Source organism: Mandrillus leucophaeus, unplaced genomic scaffold (genome assembly GCF_000951045.1).
Source record: "Mandrillus leucophaeus isolate KB7577 unplaced genomic scaffold, Mleu.le_1.0 Scaffold142, whole genome shotgun sequence".
Lineage (NCBI taxonomy): Eukaryota > Metazoa > Chordata > Mammalia > Primates > Cercopithecidae > Mandrillus > Mandrillus leucophaeus.
The window spans coordinates 3,902,957-3,925,365 of NW_012101388.1; the positions used below are offsets into that span (position 1 = coordinate 3,902,957).

At 36.7% G+C, this 22,409-nt stretch overlaps 1 protein-coding gene across 2 annotated transcripts; it reads right to left on the reverse strand.

Moving 5' to 3' along the window:
- Window positions 1-11,435: 11,435 nt before the first annotated feature.
- LOC105535158 (serpin B3) lies at window positions 11,436-17,872 on the reverse strand. 2 transcript variants are annotated; one of them, XM_011974158.1, is made up of 8 exons: window positions 17,764-17,872; window positions 16,965-17,154; window positions 16,712-16,768; window positions 15,321-15,449; window positions 14,720-14,837; window positions 13,483-13,625; window positions 13,046-13,201; window positions 11,436-12,292 (listed from the first exon to the last, which is right to left on the reverse strand). In XM_011974158.1, the coding sequence occupies exons 2-8, from the start codon at window positions 17,127-17,129 to the stop codon at window positions 11,888-11,890; spliced, it is 1,173 nt and encodes a 390-aa protein (XP_011829548.1). In that variant the 5' UTR covers window positions 17,130-17,154; window positions 17,764-17,872; the 3' UTR covers window positions 11,436-11,887. The 2 variants fall into 2 exon arrangements, with proteins under 2 accessions (XP_011829548.1, XP_011829550.1); XM_011974160.1 differs by lacking the exon at window positions 13,046-13,201 and having other exon boundaries at window positions 17,764-17,814.
- Window positions 17,873-22,409: the final 4,537 nt, after the last annotated feature.

A 22,409-nucleotide genomic window follows, 5' to 3' on the forward strand; every position in this document is an offset into this window, starting at 1 on the left:
AGAAAGAAAGAAAGAAAGAAAGAAAGAAAGAAAGAAAGAAAGAAAGAAAGAAAGAAAGAAAGAAAGAAAGAAAGAAAGAAGAAAGAAAGGGGGAAAGAAAGAAAGAAAGAGTCACAGTTAATTGAAGAGGCTATGAACATTCTCCTTTAGGCCCAGCGCAGTGGCTCACACCTGTAATCCCAGCATTTTGGGAGGCTGAGGCAGGCAGATCACAAGGACAGCAGATTGAGACCATGCTGGCCAACATGGTGAAACCCCATCTCTACTAAAAATACAAAAATTAGCTGGGCATGTTGGCACATTTTGTCTCTGTTTTGTGCCTGTAGTACCAGCTACTCAGGAGGCTGAGGCAGGAGAATTGCTTGAACCTGGGAGGCAGAGGTTGCAGTGAGCCAAGATCGTGCCACTGCACTCCAGCATGGCAACAGAGCAAGACTCCGTCTCAAAAAAAAAAAAAAAAAAAAAAACTCCTTTATTTTGAAACCACATATCTATATGAAGCCATATATTCTTCCACCGAAACAACAACAGATTGAATGTACATGCAGATACATAAATCTAACCAGACATAATTACACTAAATCAAACATTGAAAAGATTCGTAAAAATGTAAAACAATGCCTTTTTTATCACTATTTTTTGTATACTGGAAAACATAACTTTTTAAAATAAAAATGTGTCATTTATAGTAACATGCAACTGTTGTATTATTTTTTAATATTAAGATGTTATTTTATAATTTTATGTTTAAACTTTTTCCATTTAAATTTCTGACGTAGTAAATATCATTAGAAAAATGCGCGTAAACAAAAGTTCTTTGAGATTTCTTTAATAATTCGGAAGAGTTTAAAGTGATCCTGAAACCAAAATGTCTGGGTACGCACTGTACCGTGTATTTCTGCTACATTTAGTATGCTGAACATTCTCTTCTAGCTTTCATTTCTCTTCTCTCATCTTCCTCAGTGCACCATTCCAACTTATTTTCCTTTTTCCACTGTCTGGTTTTCCCCTAGTTTTCATCCTTTGCTTCCTTATTATTATATTATGTCTTCTCTCTCTCTCTCTGGATGACCTCAGCCACTCACATTATTTTAACAACGTCCCAAATAGATGACATCCAAATATGTATCTGTAACCTGATTATTTTACCATACTCTGTGCCAGCAAAACCAGCTATCTACATCTTGATGTTTCTTAAAAAGCTAAACTCAAATATTCCCAAACTGAGCATGTGAGTGAATGGTACCATCATTAAATCCTGCCACGTAAGTCAGAGATCCGTGAGTCATCCTAGATTCCTTTTGCCCCTACCTCCCTCATCCACTACCAAGCCCTGTAGTTTTTGCTTCTTAAATATTCCTCCCTCCGTGGAGTGCGTTAGCTCAAAATCTCATGACCTAGATACATTATTGCAAACCTTCCTAATGGGCTTCCTATTACTTCCTGTTACTGGTCCTTCACTTCTCAAAAAAAAAAGCCCATAGATACTGTCCTGAAATACAAATCTAGTCATACCACCCACATGCTTAAAACCCTTCAATAGTTCCCCAGGGCCTTCAGAAAAAAACTCAGGTCTTTCATCATGACACAAGAGGCCTTCATCATTAGGCAATTCTTCCTTCCCAGTCTCATCACCCTTGTGAGTGTCTCTTCCTGCATTTCTTACTTTAACAAAACGGAGTTATTTGTTTTTCCCCTAACACAATTTGCGTCTCTCCTCCCTTTGCTGTAATGCATGCCATCTCAGACTTAGCCACTTGTTGAGCTCCTATTCATCCTTTAAACCCTGAGAAGGTCTTCTCTTCCTCTGAAGAGTCTTTTGGATTGCACCAATGTCAGTTCCTGGTGTTTCTGTTTGTATATAGTTGTGCAAAATATTGTTATTGGGGAAAACTGGTAGAAAATTTCCTTATACATTTTTTGGCAATTTCCCGCAAACTTGTAAGTATTTCCAAGTTTTTTTAAAGATGCTTTATAGATACTTACCATTTTATCACACCAAATATTAGAAGATGTGTATTCAAGTGTTGAAATTTAATAAAATCTACAATACTTATTGCTTCATCAAGACATTCAGAAGTGAAAAATGACATTTTCCTATATGTGTGGCAGTGAGGAATCCATGACTACCAGCCCAGCTTGGAGCCTACCTCATGCTAAATTACAGTAGTCCTATCCATCACTTTTGCACCATCAGCACAAATCACAACACAGTGGAAAAGGCAAAAGTGTTTTAGTATTATAAAATTGATTGTGATCTTGTGGTCTCAGAAACTCTTAGGGATCCACAGATCACACATGGAGAATCTCTGATCGGAAAGACCAGGGTGAATTTAAGCAAAAACTGTATCATTAAATAAGTCCACATTCTTTTTCATAATCAGATGAAATTGCTTCCTTCCCCCATCCTATTGAGGAACGATGTCATTCTCTGTCCCATGATCTTCTCCCCCTTAACAACTTTAGGGATGAGGAGAGGCATCTTCTGCCTTGCTGTTGCCTTAAAGTGAAAAAGTCTTTCTTGTCCCCAGAAGTCTTGTGCTGTTGAAGTGCTATTGCAGCCACTGCCACACGGTGTCACAGGTGGTGTGGCCAGCAATGTGCTGCACAACACCAACAAGGTACCGGTGATCTCTGAAACCTTTGCCCAAGAACATGCTGTAACTTTTTTCTTTTTTTAAAAAAGCATATATTCCTTGCACATTTCCAAGCTGATAGCTAAAATGTTGCACATAATCTAAATAATTGCAGATGATTTAATTCAGGCAAATTGTGAATGCTGTTGTTTTAAAATAAAACAGTTCCATCATTCTTTACATGCATACAGTGAAATCTAACCATGTGAGATCGACCATCACTAATAAATACACATGAAAAACCTATGAAATACACATGAAAAACCTCTTGAACGTTCAGATATTTTACATCATTCCTTTTACCTTGGTGTTATATTTCCACTTCATTTCCTCCAAAGAATTTTCTCCTAATTTAATATACTTTTACATTTGAAAGTATTTTATTGATAACCCTGCCATATTTCTCTGAAATGAAAGTACGTACATGCATTTAAAATACAAAATGTTCTTATGGCCCATGGTCATTGTTCTAAATGTTTAAAAAGTTTCATCTGGATTCAGTTATTGTATACTAACTTGTTGTTAGTATACAATTGAAAATATATATATTTAAATTTTGGTAAGTAATTATTAAACATAAAAGCTAATTTTGACTGTAGTTGCATCTCTTAATGAATGAGAACAAAAATTTTTCTGTGGTCTTTCATTCAGGACAACAATTTGGTAGGCAAAATAATTTTTAAAATGTATTGACTCTGCATCTTAGACTCTTAGATCTTAATAATAGGAGATTAAAACATGAATCATTTTATATAAGATAAAATAGAATGAAGATGGCCTGTGATACGAGTAAACATTTCATGGTAAAAACTATCTTACCTGAGCATTAGGACAAATACCAAATGTATGCAGGTCTTAAAACCCAGATGATGGGTTGCTAGGTGCAGCAAACCACCATGGCACATGTATACCTGTATAACAAACCTGCATGCTCTGTACATGTAGCCCAGAACTTAAAGTAAAATAAAAATAATAAAAAATAAATAAATAAAAACTATCTTATTTGATAAAATAGTTCTTATATATTTATTAAATAATACACAGCACACTTGAAAGAAATTACAAAATGTAATGAGTTTTATTCAGTGTAGCTTAAAAATATATACTCAGTAAAACATCTCAGTTAAATTTAAAATAATCAGTCACATAACATATATTGCTTTACCTGATTGGGTATTTTTCTTACACTAGGGTTAAGTATTAAGAAGAGTAGAAAGGAATTCATTGGTAAAAAAAAAAAAAAAAAATCCCACCATGTAGAGTATTCAGTAACTCTTGCAGATGTTCTTTCGCTTTGGTTTGTGGAGGGATGCAATTTGACAAAAGACAAGGACTGGAGGAGGCTGAGGTATGAATGGAATACTGTCATTACTCCCACCACTGCCCTGTCAGAGAGGATTCCCCTCTCACATTTTCCTACATACTTTTCTGCAGTTTTAGTTTACTGTGGCAAGCTTCTAGTATTTTGGTGATTTTTTAAAAATAGTAACGTTTAAAGAAGCAAAGCTAAGCATCCCTGGAGTAATATTATAAATCAAAACAAATATTGACCAAATATTCATTTTAACGCAGTGGTTTTCAGGAACAATTTTTTAACATAAACTATAATTAATGTACATGATGTTAGAGACGACACCCTGGGGCAAGGTCAAGGACAGGAGTTTTCTCATGCAGCAACAGAGAAGTACTCGTAACTATAGGAGTAGGTTTCACCCGGCTTCAGCAACTGAGGGACTGAAGAAGTGGGTAATGGTGACTTCTCCTGGAAGTCCTGGAGAAAGGTATGTTAAAGGCAGGACCATTTCCAGGAAAGCAGAGGCTGGTTCTAGAGGCAATGAGATGGGAAGGGTGTGATGAGGGGATTGGCTCAGAAATTTGGCTCAGAGGATGGTGCTTAACAAGTCACCTCTCACCTAAAATGGACCTTGGTAAACCTCTTTTATCAATAAGTCCCTACTTCAGGCAAGGTGCTAGAGACTTCTCACTCAGCCCACCATTTAGGCATAGACAATAACTAAGAATCCATTTTATAAAGAAAAAATCACTGAAGAGCCCTTAATAATAGACTATCAAACATAGTATGTAACCATCTCTGGATCCCATTTGGTCCTCAGGAAGCATTCATCGAAATGTCAAGCAGCCAAAAGTGATTCCTAGTTGCAGCTGGACTTGATGCATAGAGGATAATATAGCTCTGTGGTTACGTGAAGGCGTTCCAAAGAACAGCACTTGTTCTACAGAAATATTCACAGAGCCACATAACAGAAGAGGGAGGAGGCAGGGTAATTGTTCTGATATGATAAAAAGTTACAGAATACATTTTTCACTAAGGACTAATAAAAATAATGTAAAATATCAATCAATTTAAAAATGTTAAATATCGATCCAAAGCAAATGGAAGAGAAAGGTTGAATTAAGGGAATGGAGGTGGGAGATGTCAGAGAAGGGTTTTGGCACAGAGCTGGGAGAGACAGAAGGGAAGAGGGCAAAGCTGAGAGAAACAGATGACAGAACTTCCAGGTTGAAGCCATTAGATCGTCCAAGGAGAATGAGAGGAAAATATCTGGGATAGATGCCTGGGAAATGTCTGCAAGTAAGGAGTGGCAGTGGAGAAGGAATTGAAGACCGAAAGTCAGAGATGTGCAGGAGAGCAAAATACAGAATTCCAAGGAAGAGAGGTCAACAGAGACAAATAGGTTCAAAAATTCAGTGAGGGACAATAACTTTTGATGCACAGAAGTTATTATTAGGAGGCTATTAGTAAGTCACCAAAGAGATTGTCTTTCATAAGTTTTTAAAATTTTGGTAAAATATGCAGAACATAAAATTCACCTTTTAACAATTTTTAAGTGTACATTCAGTGTGGTCTTAAGTACATCCACATGTTGTGTAACCATCACCACCATCCATCTCCTGAACTTCTTTATTGTCTCAAACTGAAACTCTGTATCATCTGGATGTGGTGGCCCACTCCTGTAATTCCAGCACTTTGGAAGTCCGAGCCAGGAGGATCACCTGAGGCCACAAGTTCGAGACCAGCCTGGGCATCGTAGTGAGACCCTATCTCTTTGTATTAATAATATAATAATAGAATCTCTGTATCCATTACACAGCATTTTCCTATTCTCCCATTCCCCCAGACCATGATAACCACTATTTTACTTTATGTCTCCGTGAATTTTTCTATTCTAGGTCCCTCACATAAGTGGAATCATGTGTCCTTTTGTTTCCGGCAATATGTGTCCTTCTGTTTCTGTCTTATTTCACTCAGCATAACGTTTTGAGGGTTGGTCCCTGTTGTAGCGTGTATCAGGATGTTATTTCTTTTTAAGACTGAATAATATTCTATTGTCAGTATATACCATAGTATATACCATGGACATTTGGGTTGTTTACACCTTTTGTTTATTTTGAATAGTGTCACAATGAACATTGGTGTACAAATACATATTCGAGTGCCTGTTTTCAATTCTTTTGTGTATACACCTGGAAGTAGGATTGCTGGATTATACATTAATTCTATATTTAGTTATTTGAGGAACTGCTGTATTGATGTCCACAGCTACTTCAGCAATTTACATTCCCACCAGCAATGCAATTTCTAGAGTTCCAGTTTCTCTACATCATTACCATCACTTGCTGTTTTCTGATTCTCAATGTGGTTTTGAAGTTCAGCATCTTTTCATGTAATCACTAGCCACCAGTATCTTTGGAAAAATGCCTATTAAAGTCCTTTTTCTCTCTATTAAATTGGGTTGTTTGTTGTTGTAGAGTTGAGTGCTTTATATATTTTGGATGTGAATTATATATCAAATTATTATTCGTAAATATTTTCTCTCGTTCTGTACATTACTTTTTAACTATGTCTTGATAGTGTCCTTTGATGCACAAAAGTTATTAATCTTAATGAAGTCAAATTAATCTATTTTCTCTTTTGGTAATGGGCTTTTGGTGTCATATTCAAGAAGTCATTGTTAAGTCCAATATTATGAAGCCTCTTGCCTATCTTTATTTCTAAAGTTATCATTTTGATTCTAACAATTAGGTCTTTAATCCTTTTGAGTTAACTTCTATATCTGCTTCAAGGTAAGGGTCCAAATTCATTCACTGGCATGTAGATTTCTAGATTTTCCAGCACCATTTGTTGAAAAGACTGTAATTTCCCCCACTGAATGGTCTTGAAACACTAGTCAAAATCTTTTGACCATTTACAGAAGAGTTTATTTATGGGGTCTCTATTCTATTCCATTGGTCTATATATCTGTCTTTTGCCAATACCACATCATTTGGATTACTGCAACTTTGTAATAGGTTTTGAAAACAGGAAATGTGAAACCTCCAAATTTTGTTCTTTTTCAAGACGGTTTTGGCTATTTAAGGTGTGTTGAAATTCCATATTAATTTTAGGATGAGTTTTTCTATCTTTACAAAAAAGTCTGTAGGTAGCTTTGGGTGATATTGTCATCTTAACAATATTAAGTCTTTTAATTCACAAACATAGTTTAATTCTGCTAAACATTTAAAGAAGAAGTAATATCAATTCTTCTCAAACTCTTCCAAATAAACAAAGAGTGAGGAATCCTTCCAAACTTATTTTAGGAAGCAAGAATTACCATGATACCAAAATCACACAAGGACACTATAAGAAAAGAAAATTACATGCCAATATCGCTGATGAATGTAGATGCAAAAATCTTCAAAAAAGTACTAGCAAACCAAATTCAACAGCATATCAAAAGGATCATTCAACATCATGAAGTGGAATTTATCCCAGGGATGCAAGGATGGTTCAATATATGCAAATCAATAAATTTGATATACCACATTAACAGAATGAAGGACAAAAATCATGTAACCATCTCAATAGATGCAGAAACAGCATTTGAAAACATTTAAAATTTTTTCATGATAAAAATTTGCAAGATATTAGGCACAAAAAATATATACCTCAACAAAATAAAGCCCATTGCACAGCTAAAATTATATTCAATGATGAGATTTTGAAACTTTTTCCTCTAAAATCAGGAACAAGACAAGGATGCTTACTCTCATCACTTCTGTTCAACATAGCACTGGAAGTTCTAGCCAGAGCAATTAGGCAAAAGAAAAAGATAAAAGATATTCAAATCAGAAAGGAACAGTTAAACAATCTGGTTGAGATGACATGATCTTATGTATAGAAAACCCTAAAGCAGCTACCAAAAATATGTTAGAACTAATAAATGAGTTCTACAAAGTTGCAGGATACAAAACCAACATGCAAAAATTACTAGTGTTTTTATGTACCAACAATTAACTATATAAAAAAGAAATCAAGAAAACACTCCCATTTGCAATGGCTACTAAAAAGTGAAATACTTGGAAATAAATTTAACCAATGAAGTGAAAGATCTATACACTGAATACCAAAACATTGATGAAAGAAACTGAAGAAAACACAGATAAATAAAAGATATCTTGTGTTCATGGTTTGGAGGAATTAATATTGTTAACATGTCCACACCACCAAAAGGGATCCACAGATTGATTTCAATCCAATTCTTATAAATATAAGAAAAAATCCTAAAATTTGCATGGAATGAAAAAAGACCCCCAGTGGCCAAACTAGCCTTGAAAAATAACGATGCGGGAGGCATCACCCTACCTGACTTCAAAATATTCTACAAAGCTGTAGGAATCAAGCAGCATGGTACTGGCTAAAAACAGACATATAGACCAACGAAACAGAATAGAAGACTCAGAAATAAATCCATGCATATACAGTGAATTGATTTTCAACAAAGATGCCAAGGACACACAATCAGGAAAGGACAGTCTTTTCAATAAAGGGTGTTGAAAACAAATTGGATATCCATATGGAGAAAAAGGAAATTAGATCCTCATCTCACACCATATACAAAAGTCAACTGAAAACAGATTGAAGGCTTATATGTAAGAACTGAAAATGTAGAACTACTAAAAGAAAACATAGAGGAAAACTTCATGACATTGGTCTGGACAATGATTTTTTAGATATGATTCCAAAAGCACAGGCCACAAAAGTAAAAATAGACAAATGTGATTACATAAAACAGAAGCTTCTGCACAGCCAAGGAGTGAAGAATTCACAACCAACAGAGAGATGAGATGATCTACCAAATGGGAAAAAAAGATCTGGAACAGCAAAATATATACATATACATATACATATACATATTTAAAATGGGCAAAGGAGCTGAATAGACATTTTCAAAAGAAGATATACAAATGGCCAACAGTTACATAGAAAATTGCTTAACTTCATTAATCCTCAGGGAAATGCAAATCAGAATCACAATGAGATACCATCTTACACCCAATAGGATGGCTATTATCAAAGAGTCAAAGGACAACAAGTGTTTGTGAGGATGTGGAGAAAAGGGAACCCTGGTACATTGTTGGTGGGAATAAAATTTGTACAGCCATTTAGAAAACATTATGGAGATTCCTCCGAATTTTAAGAACAGATCTAACATATGATTCAGCAATCCCACTTCTTGGAATATATCCAAAGGGTATGAAATCTGCATGTCAAAGAATTATTTGTATCTCATGTTCATTGCAGCATTATTCACAATAGCCAAGACATGAAATCAGCCTGTGTCCACCAACAAATGAATAAATAAAGAAAATATGATATATATACACAATGAAATACTATTCCACCACAAAAAAAAGACAGTTCTGTCATTTGCAACAACATGGATGAACCTGGAGGATATTATGTTAAGTGAAGTAAGCAAGGCACAGAAAAATACTATATAACCTCAATTATATGTGGAATCTAAAAACGTTGAACTCATAGAAACAGAGAGTAGAATGGTCATTACCTGAGGGTGGTGGCGTGGAGGGGTTGGGAAGATGTTGGTAAAGGATATGAAATTTCAGTTAAACAAGAGGAATAAGTTCAAGGCATCTATTTTACATCATCATGACTATATTTAATACTGTTATATTGTATACTTGAAAATTGCTGAGGGAGTAGATTTTAAGTGTTCTAGCTACAAAAATGATAATTATATGAGGTAATGGATATGCTAATTAGCTTAATTTAGCCATTCCACAATGTGGGCATATGTCAAAACTTCATGTTGTATACCATTAATATATACAATTTTTATTTATCATTTTTTTTTAAAAATTAACTGTTTAAAAAAGGTTTTGAAAACAATTTAAGAACTTCATATGCCTACTACCTAAATTTGACACAAGTTAATATGTTGTCATTCCTATGTTAAAACACAATACATTACAGATATATGTTATAGGTGCTTTTAAAATGTTTCATAAGTGATATTTACACATTCTTTTCCATTTGATTTCCAGTTCCTTGCTATTATGTCTAGAGATTTATTCTCTTTGACACATGATTATCCACTTCATTTATATTCACTGCTATAGAATAGTCCACTGTATAAACCTAGCTTAATTTTTCCTTATTCTTCTTTTGATATACATTTAAGTTGTTTCTAATTCTTCGCCATTGTCAAGATTGTTGCAATTCATGCCTTTATACCTGTCTTGTGCAACATAGTACATGGGTTCATCTAGGCTATATATAGAAAGAAAGAGAGGTTTTTTTCTTTGAGACAGAGTCTCAGTCAGCCAGGCTGGAGGGCAGTGGCACAATCTCAGCCCACTGCAACCTCTACCTCCCAGGTTCAAGGGATCACCCCACCTCAGCCTCCTGAGTAGCTAGGATTACAGGCATGCACCGCCATGCCTGGCTAATTTATTTTTATTTTTATTTTTTGTAATTTTAGTAGAGACAGGGTTTCACCATGTTGGCCAGGCTGGTCTCAAACTCCTGACCTCAAGTGATCTGCCCCTCTCAACCTCACAAATTGTTGGGATTACAGGTGACAGCCACTGCACGTGGCCTAGGGTATATATTTAAACATAGAATTACCAAAATAACCAGATATTGCCAAGTGTTTCCAAAATAGTTGTAACAATAAACATTTTCAGCAACATATTTATCAATTTTAGTTGTTCACATCACACCAGCCCTAAAAATTTAAGAATAGTTAGTATTATCTACAATAACAAAGACATAGAACCAACACAAATGCCCATCAATGACAGACTGGATAAAGAAAATGTGGTACATATATACCATAGAATACTATGCAGCCATGAAAAGGAATGAGATCATGTCCTTTGCAGGGACATGGATGAAGCTAGAAGCCATCATCCTCAGCAAACTAACACATTAACAGAAATCCAAACACTGCTTGTTCTTGCATATAATTGGGAGTTGAACAATCAGAACATGGATACAGAGAGGGGAACAACGCACACTGGGGCCAGTTGGGGGATGGGGGGGAAGGGAAGGGAGAGCATTAGGACAAATAGCTAATGCATGCAGGGCATAAAACCTAGATGATGGGTTGATCGGTGCAGCAAACCACCATGGCATATGCAGTAAATCACCACACCCATGTAACAAACCTACACTTTCTGCATTTGTATCCCCAGAACTTAAAGTAAAATAGTGTATTTTCAAGATGCAGATATAATTTTATCCCCCTTTGACAAATAAACAATCAAACAATCAAAGCCTCTAATGAGCTTCTTATCCCTTTTAGCATAAAATAGAAAGTTTCTAATGTGGTTTACAAGGCTCCTCAAGTTCTGAGATCTGCCTTCTACTACAGGCTGGTCATGAACTACTCTTGTTTTGAATTTTCCTTTGTATATGATTAATATATTTCTAAATTATCTTTCCTACGTGTAAGTGGACACTTCCCCTTTCCTGAGAGAAAAAAAGTAAAGCAAAAATGATTTAAGTAAGTCATTATTTTATTGATGATGTATTTTATAGAATCACAAAATTTAGAAACATAAGAAGGATTTCAGGTATCAACTACATTCAAAGAAATGTGGGTTTCTAGGTTGCTACGTCTGAAGAGAAAGTATGATTTGGTTTGGTTCATTTAAAACAGGTCACAAACAGAATTACATTTCAAATTTAGAAGATACAGTATTAAATTATTCATCGTATCTTGGACATTTTTCCTCACGCAGAATTCTTCTGGAAGAAAATGTAGGTTTATATGTGTTCTTATAAAGAGAAAGAAAGAAAGGCATACTATTTCAATCATTAAATTCTTGATGATGACTATGAGATTGAAAAGAAATATGAGTGAAGAGAATCTGTTGTTGCCAGCAATGAGTTTACCAGAACACCTCTAGGTGAACATTTTCCAAATGGAGTGACAGACTAATTGCATCTAAGGGGATGAGAATCTGCCAAAGAAGAGGATGCTGTTGGTCTTATTTTGCCTGATGAAGAATAGGAAAGGGTGATTACAATGGAACTCTTCATTAGTTAAAAGAGGTGATGAAAACCCTGTTACTACAGCGGTGGCAGCTGCAGCCTCTGCTCCCTCCTCAGTGACCTCCACAAAGGCCCTGTGTAGGACTTCAGATACCGCGAGACCACGGCTCCCGGTCATGCCTGAGAGGTCTGCATCCCCATTGAAGAGATCCACCATTCCCATGTTTCTCAACGTGTCCTTGAGGTCATAGCTCTCTTCCACTTTGAACCGAGGCAAGTGTAAATCCACATGTGCCTCTCTCATATTCTGCAAACTTGTCCATTCCAACAATTTCTCAGCAGTGAGTTTTTCTTCAAGCTATACAAATGGAAAAAAGAAACTGATATGACTAACTATCGATCTCTAATACACCTTAACAATGAGTTGACTATGTGGAGTATCTTTATTTTGGCAATAATGTGAAATACAGAAGGTTCATTATTAGATATTATTCGAATAGGAAAAATATGAGTCCTGAATATATCAATACACTGAATTATATGTGTATATGTAAATATATGTATCTAAAAACAGAATCATGTTTTTATGTATATGTAATGTGTGCATATGTATGTATACAAATGTATAATACATATGTAAAATATGATTATAATATTTTGTATACAATGAACTGTATATATCACTATTTCTTGTGCCAACAGCTTACTACATGTGTCAGTTTTTAATAGGCTCATGTTATTTTTCTGTATGCATTATTTAGTATACATTGCAATTATCGTATATACCCTAAATCTCTATTCCCTTTTTTACTTGGTGTATTTGTAAACTTTCCTCACATTGCTATTCCCAGTCAAGTTTAAATTGCTGCATAATAATATCATCAAATTGATATATTATGCATGTAACTCTAATAAATTAATAATTAATTAAGCCTTCAGTTTGTGTCAGGCCCTATGCTTAAATATTTGTAATATGAAGGTGAGTAATCATTCCTCCCTTTGAATTTTTCATTATTTTGAGGAAATTTGGTCACAAGTTTTTACCTTGCTTAAACTTGGTATCTTTGGAAAAAAGTCAGGCAGTAGAAGAGTTGTAGATGCAAGTTTTTACCTTCTGCAGACCATTGATTTCATTCGGCAGCAGCACAATCATGCTTAGATCTTTGCCTTTGTATGGTATTTCCAGTACCTTGGCCTGTACATCCTCCAGCAAGGCAAAATTGAAGGACTTGTTTTGCCTCATCATCTCTACCGACTTGTATGTATTCTGCAATAAATCAATGTGTCCAACAAATACCAAGTGAGACACAAGATAAAAAAGATAATATTATTGAGATATCAACACATCCTTCTTCTAACACAACCCAAGAATTTAATGAGTTAGACACAAAAGTTTCTTCAGGTATTTCTTACTAAATAAAGTATAAGACTAAAACAACAAAATAACAGACATGATAAATTTTATTTTTTACTTGTCATAGTACATTCCATCAGCAATGTTTAAATTTATTAACATATTATATTATATAAGTAAAATATAGACAATACCTTGTTTGGCCAAAATTTTTCCTCTTTAGTATTTTCTTTATTAAATTTATTTTGCCATTGACCCTTGAAATAGATTGCGTTCACAAGAACCAGTGTGGTATTGTTGCCAATACTTCCACCAGGAAGTAGGTTTTTAATTTTTTCTGCAAGAGAAAGAATAAAAGAGTCTTTTAAACAAGGTACAAATGGTTTGTCTGGAAGATGCTTTGCAAATGTTCGTGACTGATCATTAATTATTCACCCAAATCCTTACTTGAGACTCACTGACTTCGATCTTTGAATTATTAGACTCACTGACCAATGGTTCACCATATGCAGCTTTCTTTCAGGCTCCAGTCGGATAAAGTTACCTTGACGGAGACATCACTTCTTGTGATAGAGAAGGAGTTTAGGTTCTCTGTGTACGAGTGACTCTAGTTCATCTAATTTGGAATACTAATACACTGATTTTATCTACTCTTTCAACACATCTTTCCTTTCTCCCTCCCTCCTCTTCCGATTATTTTTCTTTTAACTATGGGGTCCTGAATCAGAGGATGTAGGCCCTAACTGCTTTTTAGGACAAGTGATATGAGCTCTGTAATATGAAACACATGTCCTGTGCTGTCAGACACTACTTCCTGGGGTATCTTCCTATTCACTCTCATGTTGAGTTGCTGTAAGTTTGGCCTGTAATGAGAGGTGGGAGGTAGGAAAGATGTCTATGGAATGGAGGCTTTGTTAAGCTCTTTGCCCTTGATGGAGAAGACAGCTGTGATAATCCCTGCAGAACGTGTGGTTAGAGATGTGGTCCAGGCAGCTCCAGTTCAGATGGCAAAAGGATGATTGACCGGAGAGCTGCTTGTTTCCCAATTAGTAAAGGAGAAGGGAGATGCTTTCTAATGTTTTCTTTTAAATATTCATCATAAAAAATTGGTTCTGATTCAAAGTAAAGGACATGATCTCAAAATGGGCCTGAGTGGAGACAGGGGATCCACAAAGCTATTGTCATCCAGGAACATGAGCAAATAATTCTCCGGCTGTGTTTTCATCTAATTGGCTTCCTGTGATTTCCTCCTTGGCTCCCCGAGGCTCTCTTAATATTATTATTTGGAAAAACTCTTTATCTGGAGTGCCTTCTTCTGTCTTCCCTGCAAAGCCATCTCAATCCCCACCGCTGGTCCCCATGCAGTGTCAGGCACAGGGCTCACTCGCATAGGTTTCTCAAAGGTGTGTCTACAATGGGCGGCTCTCCTACCATTCGTTTGACTTTCCACCCAGGAGTTAATCTTCTTTCGACTTTCTTCTGGAGCCTTTGCAAAATCAACAGATTCCACACTGGTCTGGTAAAATTTCTTGATGGCATCTAAATATTCCTTTGAGACATGAAGGAGGAAAGTAGGAATTAAGAGTAATTTATGTAACTCTATATTACTAAATTTAGTTATTTATAATTCTAGTAAGCCGAATCCCGAACCTGAATAGATGCAGTATCTCCTGTCCATGCATATTTTTATACAGATGCCACATAGGCAATGCAAAAGGGTAGTGTGGGCTGGCCCAAAAACAGGTCACTGAAGGTCAGTGCCGGTTTACTGATGGTATCTTATTACTCACTCTACTACCCAACCTCCTCTTTTATTACAAGATTATCCCTAAATGCACACTTCACCGATGTCTTGTCAGGGTCTGGAACACTCCAGTGGGGGAGAGTTGTGGAAACGGAGCTAAAGCACTCTGAGTAGTGCTTTAGCACTTGGGTCGGCCAGGCTCATCTGCCTTGCTTTCTTCCATTAGGCCACTCAGGGACACAGACACCAGGCTGCAGACGAAAGCTGGGTAGGTCAGGTGAAATTTACCTGTAAAAATTGAAACGTCTTTTCTCCGAAGAGCTTGTTAGCGATCTTCAGCTCATATGCATCAGTGGATTTGTTTAATCCAGTCAGAAGCTTTTGAAACTGGTGATGAACATTTCCTGACCTATCAACCTTCAAACGCCAAAAAAGCAGATCACTGAATTACTGCATCGGTGTAAATTCTAAACCCGTGCTAAGTCTGTTAGATCAGTTCCTAAAGGCTGGTATCCTCAATGATGACCTTTGTGCTTATTCCCTGATACTTGGTGTATTTCACCTCAAATACTCTTCAAAATCTACCTTACGTTTGACTTCTTCCAGAAAATTCTTCCTGCACTAATGCACTCCAATCTTCTCTCTTCTGAACTAAAGATGCAGCACTGTCTACCATTGGGTTTTCCCCCTGTTGGCTTAAAGGGTTAGGTTTGGCTTTCCAGTTAAACTGTCAGTTCCTTAAGGACAAGGACCACATTACACTTCTAACAGACATCAAGAATATGAGTATATTTAAGTTTGGATATTTTAAATAGATTATGCCAGGAAGCCCTGTTATACCTGTTGGTAGTATCATCTTGTAAGACACACTGACTGATCTATGGCTCTTTCCTTACGATGGTCATTCTCTGCATGTGAGAACAGTGTGTGCCAGGTACATGGGTAAGAGCTTTACATGGGTAACTCCAAGTCTTTAGTTCAATTCAGATGTAAACAAGAAAGCTCAGAGAATAGAAAAAAAACTCTATTTATAGAGACATAAATTAGAAGTGCCAAGTTTTGAACCTAAGCCTGTTAAATCTAGAACCTCCTACTTTCCAGCAAAGCATTTTTCTCTATTAAGGCTCTAAACCAATATATTCCATAGCAATCATTTTCCAAAATAGACTTGTGCTTATTCCTCTTAATCTCATTAATGACTCAATTAAAATTAAAGTATTTTTGCAATATTACTATGATTAGTATGATTATAGCTATTTTATAATAATAATATTTATTATGACTTTATGGGCAAGACACTGTTGGAAATGTTTGCATGTATTTGCATGTATTGAGTCAGATTTTTTATTACCCTTAGTTTTCTGGGATGAGGTCACTAGGATTCTGAGCAATTGTGTCCTGCCATGTTCATCATTTGTGAAGAGCAAAGCTGCAATTTGAACCCACCCTATCCTGATCCAGACCTATGCTCTGAAGTACAGGGCTGACTGTCTTTCAGTAACGCAGAAATGAGGAATAATAATTATGTGCCATGAAATGCCAACCCACTCTGTACGTCTCAATCTTTTCATCCAGGCTTTCCCCTAAGAATGGCCTTTACTTAGTTTCTGTGAAGTTCCAGGTTTAAACTATGACCTGCTCAGGGATCTAAAGCTGAACCAAAGTGCTCTGTGACTCACGTGATGTGTTGCAGCTTTTTCTGTGGTGTTCTCTGGGACTTGATCGAAGTGAAGAACCTGGAAGAGACATGAAGCGGGACAAGAAAACTTTACTCGAAAGATCTGTTTAAGTCAGTGGGTTCACAGTTACGGAAATTCCTGCTCAGCTCCCTGTGCTACCCATCAGGCCACCACATCTATTACCATCTGCATGCAAGCCGCCGGAACCACAGAGAGAAGCTGCAACAGGACAGCGTAAGAAGCTGATACCTACCTTGTTAATTTGTTGTGCAGTGTTGTCTTTGGCCCCTAAGAGGACCATCCCCAATGCTGATGTGATGCTGATAGGGGAATAGAAGGTGTTGTTCTTTTGTGATTTTCTGAACTGTTGGAACAGATCGAACATGAACTTGGTGTTGGCTTCACTGAGTGAATTCATGGTGAACTCGATGTGATCTGGACTCCTGGAAAAGCATCAGATTCCTGTCAGAATGACTTTAATAAATGGAGTGGTATTTTGTAGTATGATTTTCTTAAAGAAATGACATATCTGGGTTGTGAGATTTTGACATTTAAAGTTTTTCTTTTCTCGTTTTTAACGTTTCAATCTTTCTACAATGTGCATATGTTAAATATATTAATGTCCTAATTAAGAGGCTCACAAAATTACTGTTTTTAAAGACTATTATAAATCAGTAATAGACCCTCTTTATCTTTCCTTCATTGCTGGTTACACTGGGGCCAGGTAGGAAGGCTTTATAATGAATGCTAACAGGAGACCTTTGTGGATCACATCCAACCAGCTCTTAAGAGGAATCCCTGACATTTCCTTCAAGGCTTTGTGGCTGCAAGACACTCTCCCTCTGTGTTCCTCAGGGTGCCTTAGTTTACTTGGAACTAAGTAATTTACATAAAGGACAAATCAGATGAAACAGATATTTTAATTATGCCCTGGCAGAATAAGTAAAACATAATCAGAGAGAATGCAGGAGATGCATGATATAGAACACAGTATCATTATTATTCTCAAAAATAATTCATGTTATTAAGCTGGAGTGGCTTGAAGCACTTACCTGTATTCCTAGAGGAAGCAGACGTGGGCAGAGAGCCTGTGTGTGTCTGTCGAATGAAGGGTGAGATCCTGAATTTATGCCTCTCCTCTTGCTGCCTCTCCCTCTGTGGAGAAGACATTTCACAAGAAGGCTAACACTCCTTTTTAATCTACAGGGAAAAAATGCAAATGCAAATCAGCATCACTGGCTCATTTGAAATACCTGTAGGTGACTTTCTTGCTGCCTCTCCCTCTGTGGAGAGGAGATTTCACAAGCAGGCTAACACTCACCTTGATGAGTGAGAACATTTATGACAAAGGATACGATTACTGTTCTACCATTGTACTTCCTTTTTAATCTATAAGGAAAAAATGAAAATGTAAATCAGCAATCACTGGCTCATTTGAAATAATGTAGGTGACTTTCTATTGCCAATGAGAATAAGGTTAGAATTCCAATTTCCTCTCATTAATTTCAGCTCCTTTCCTTTGTATACAACTCCAGATGTTAAAAAAAAAAAAAAGAAAAGAAAAGAAACAAACAAAACAAACACAGAAAAAGGGCCATTCTTTTCTTGGATTTTGCATTGTCTTTAAGGCATGCTTTGAACACCAAACAACTAAAAAGCTTACATTTCCTGTTTTTCAGTTCTGAAAGTTTTTGTCATCCTATGCATTTCATTAGTTATTTTTCTGTATAACAAGGAATATAATTCTAATTTTAAGTCCAAAGAGATACCGAAGAAGTGTACTTCAGTATCTCATAGCATACTATGGAGAACAGGATTCTATTTCTTTCTCTTGAATGCTGTACCTTGGCAGTGATCCTGCCAGTTATCTCCCGTGCCCCTTTCAACCATCCCAGATGTTTTCTGTTGGATAGAGTCAGTGAGAAAGTTATCTACCTTGCTGAGTGATATGGTTTGGCTGTGTCCCCACCCAAATCTCAACTTGAATTGTATCTACCAGAATTCCCACGTGTTGTTGGAGGGACCCATGTGGAGGTAACTGAATCATGGGGACCGGTCTTTTTCTGTGCTATTCTCGTGATAGTTAATAAGTCTCAGGAGATCTGATGGGTTTATCAGGGGTTTTTTTCTTTTGCTTCTTCCTCATTTTCTCTTGCTGCCACCATGTAAGAATAACTTTTGCCTCCCACCATGATTCGGAGGCCTCTCCAATCACATGGAAGTGTAAGTCCAATTAAGCCTCTTTCTCTTGCCAGTCTTGGGTATGTCTTTATCAGCAGCATGAAAACAGACTAATACACTGAGTTAACAGGCTAACACTGAGAAGAACAATTGAAACAAACGGGCCATTTTGAACGGCAGTTTTTAAATTTTTCATTTAAAAATGAAGCAGAAAAAGAAGTTGTTTGAACTGTCAGGATCACAACATTGCTCAGTGGTCCTACTATTTAGCACCTGGCTTCAGACTCATTCCAGTGTTTTCCCTGGAATATCTTGTAATCTGAAGAATGTCTGTGGCCAGAGAGAGGGTTGTTGTCCAAGGCCATTTAATCCAATATCTCCCTGACCACCAGAATAGAGGGCTGGTTTTCTTTTGTGAACTCCCCTTTTTATTAACATGTCATTTATATACCATCAGGTTCACCATTTTCAACTGTACAATTCAGTGATTTTTAGTACATTCACAAAGTTGTGCTATCACCATCATCATCTCATTCCACAATAATTTCACTACTTCCAAAAGAAACCTTGTACTTCATTCTTCCCTCGCTCGAGACCCTGGAAACCACAAATCTACCTCTTGTTTCTATGGATTTGCCAATTCTAAACATTTCATATAAATAGAATCATACAGTATTTGTCCTTCTGTGACTGGCTTCTTTCATCTAGTATTATTGTCAAGGTTTGTCCATGTCCTTGCATGGATCAGCACGTCATTCCTTTTTGTGGCCGAATAATATTCCATGGTATGAATAGACCACATTTTCTTTGTTCATAACTAGATGGACATTTGTGCTGTTTCCATCTTTTTACTATTATGAATGATGATGCTCTGACCTTTCATGAACATTTTTTTTTTGCATGGCATATGTCTTCATTTCTTTTGAGTATAAACCTATGAATGAAACCGCTGGGTCATATGGTAACTCTAGGTTAACATTTTGAGAAAATGCCAGACTCTTCTCCATAGAATTCTACACAAGTATGCATTCCAACCTACTGTGAATAGAGTTCTGATTTCTCCACATCCTCCCCAACACTTGGTATTGTCATGGTCTCTTTTTAACACCAGCAGTGAGTTTGTTTTCTCAGCATATCACAAAATCAAGGGAGATTCATCTACAACAAGGTTCCAGAAATTCATAGGATGGAAGTAGGGGCTGGACGGGAGAAAGGAAGCTGTGTTTCTAATCTGAACGTTTCTCACCTGCCTGTTCCCCAACCTCCAAGACATGCTGTTCTTAGGTCTCCTGTATCAATACATATGTTTTGAATCTCTGAATGAGATTGGGAGGTATAAGGTCCCTGATTTAGGTTGGGGAATAGACTAATGGGGTGTTGATGACTAAAAGATCCAAAGATAGAAGAAAAAGAAACAAGAGGAAATATATGAGATGAAGAATTCCAAAAATGAATAATGGTCTTCTCAGCTGAGTCTGCATCCAGGGCCATGAGATGAAAATGGACCTTCCTCTACACGGAGTAGGATGGGTTTACCTGGGTACCAAAGAGAAGGAATCTAACATCTCCTAGGACAGAAGCAAGAAGCTCAGCCTGGGAATGGAGGGGAAAAAAGCAGGATAACAAGCTGAGATAAACTGGGGCTACAGGGGACCTACCTATGGAAGAGAATTTCAGACTATGGTTAAATCTTCTGAGATGCTGAGGTTTGTCATGAAGGTGGAACTTGAGGAAAGGTACTAACTGAAAATGACCAGGAGTTGGCTTAAATTTAGAGAAAGCTTGGATGAATTCAAATGAGAAATCATTTCAGGCATTTTTTTCTGTTCCTAAAAACTGCTCCTGGTGTGTGATAGGGAAGCTAGATAGGACTTATCCTGATGTGTGACACGGGACATATCCTGATGTCATATATTGTGACAGAGAACTCAGGAATTCCAAGAAGTTTTTGCATATGAACACTTGCCAACTTATGTCTCTTGGCATTTCATAAACATATGTCAACTTCATTGGCTCCAGAATCCAGAAATTAAAAACAAATTCTCATGGGAAATTACACTTTCAGGAAATCTCCTGTCATTCCTAATGCCTTTATAGATTGGTTAAGAAACATCTCCTAGATTTTCCTGGACCTCACTTCCTTATGAAGGCTGTAAAGTTTTCTCAGCTGTGTTAAGTTACAAATTATAGAGAACATTTTATTTATTGTTTCTTAACTATGTGCTTGTGCCTATCTATAGGGAAACTGGTCAGTGGAGGAGATTTTTCAAGCATCAAATAACAGAATATATGCCAACTACTGTATTCCCAAGGATCTCTCTACAGATATAGATATGTATATTTTGAACAACCTGAGAACAAGATTAACTAGCTTTCCTTGTTTAGTTTTCATGAGGGGAAAACAACTCCAGTAAGGTTTGAAAAGAAGAGAGGGAAATAGTCTCATATGTAACTACAGTTCTTACATAGGTAAGAAACAATAAATAAATGTTCTTTCATTTGTAAGTTAAGAACGCTGAGAAAACTTTACAACCTTCAGAAGGAAGTGAGGTCCAGAAAAGTCTAGGAGATATTTCTCAACCAATCTATAAAGGCATTAGTAATGACAGGATATTTCCTGAAAGTGTAATTTCCCATTGAGGATTTGTTTTTAATTTCTGGATTCCTGGAGCCAATGAAGTTGGCATATGTTTATGAAATAGTGAGAGACATAACTTGGCAAGTGTTCACATGAAACAACTTCTTGGAATTCCTGAGTTCTCTATATGGCAATATACAACATCAGGATATGTCCCATCTCTCACATCAGGATATGTCCTGTCTAGCCTGCCCATCACATACCAGGAGTACTTTTTAGGAACAGAAGAAAAATGTCTGATGCCTGACGTGATTTCTCATTTGAATTCATCCAAGCTTTCTCTAAATTTAAGCAAACTCCTGGTCATTTTCAGTTAGTACCTTTCCTCAAGTTCAACCTTCATGACAAACCTCAGCATCTCAGAAGATTTAGCCATAGTATGAAATTCTCTTCCATAGATATGTCCCCTGTAACCCCAGTTTGTCTCAGCTTGTTATTCTGTTTTTTTCCCCTCCATTCCCAGGGTTGAGCTTCTTGCTTCTGTCCTAGGAGATGTTAGATTCCTTCTCTTTGGTACCCAGGTAAACCCATCCTACTCCGTGTAGAGGAAGGTCCATTTTCATCTCATGGCCCTGGATGCAGACTCAGCTGAGAAGACCATTATTCATTTTTGGAATTCTTCATCTCGTATATTTCCTCTTGTTTCTTTTTCTTCTATCTTTGGACTTTTTAGTTCATCAACACCCCATTAGTCTATTCCCCAACTTAAATCAGGGACCTTATGCCTCCCAATCTCATTCAGAGACTCGAAACATATGTATTGATACAGGAGACCTAAGAAGAGTATGTCTTGGAGGTTGGGGAAACAGGCAGGTGAGAAACGTTCAGATTGGAAACACAGCTTCCTTTCTCCCGTCCAGCCCCTACTTCCATCCTATG

Bases quoted from the DNA above. Each gene is read 5' to 3' on its own strand.
- LOC105535158 (XM_011974158.1), bottom strand. From the start codon at position 17,129: ATGAATTCACTCAGTGAAGCCAACACCAAGTTCATGTTCGATCTGTTC. The intron at 16,769-16,964 runs GTAGGTATCAGC...TGTCTCTTCCAG, and splicing joins CTGCACAACAAATTAACAAG to GTTCTTCACTTCGATCAAGT. The intron at 15,450-16,711 runs GTGAGTCACAGA...TGGCGTTTGAAG, and splicing joins AAAAAGCTGCAACACATCAC to GTTGATAGGTCAGGAAATGT.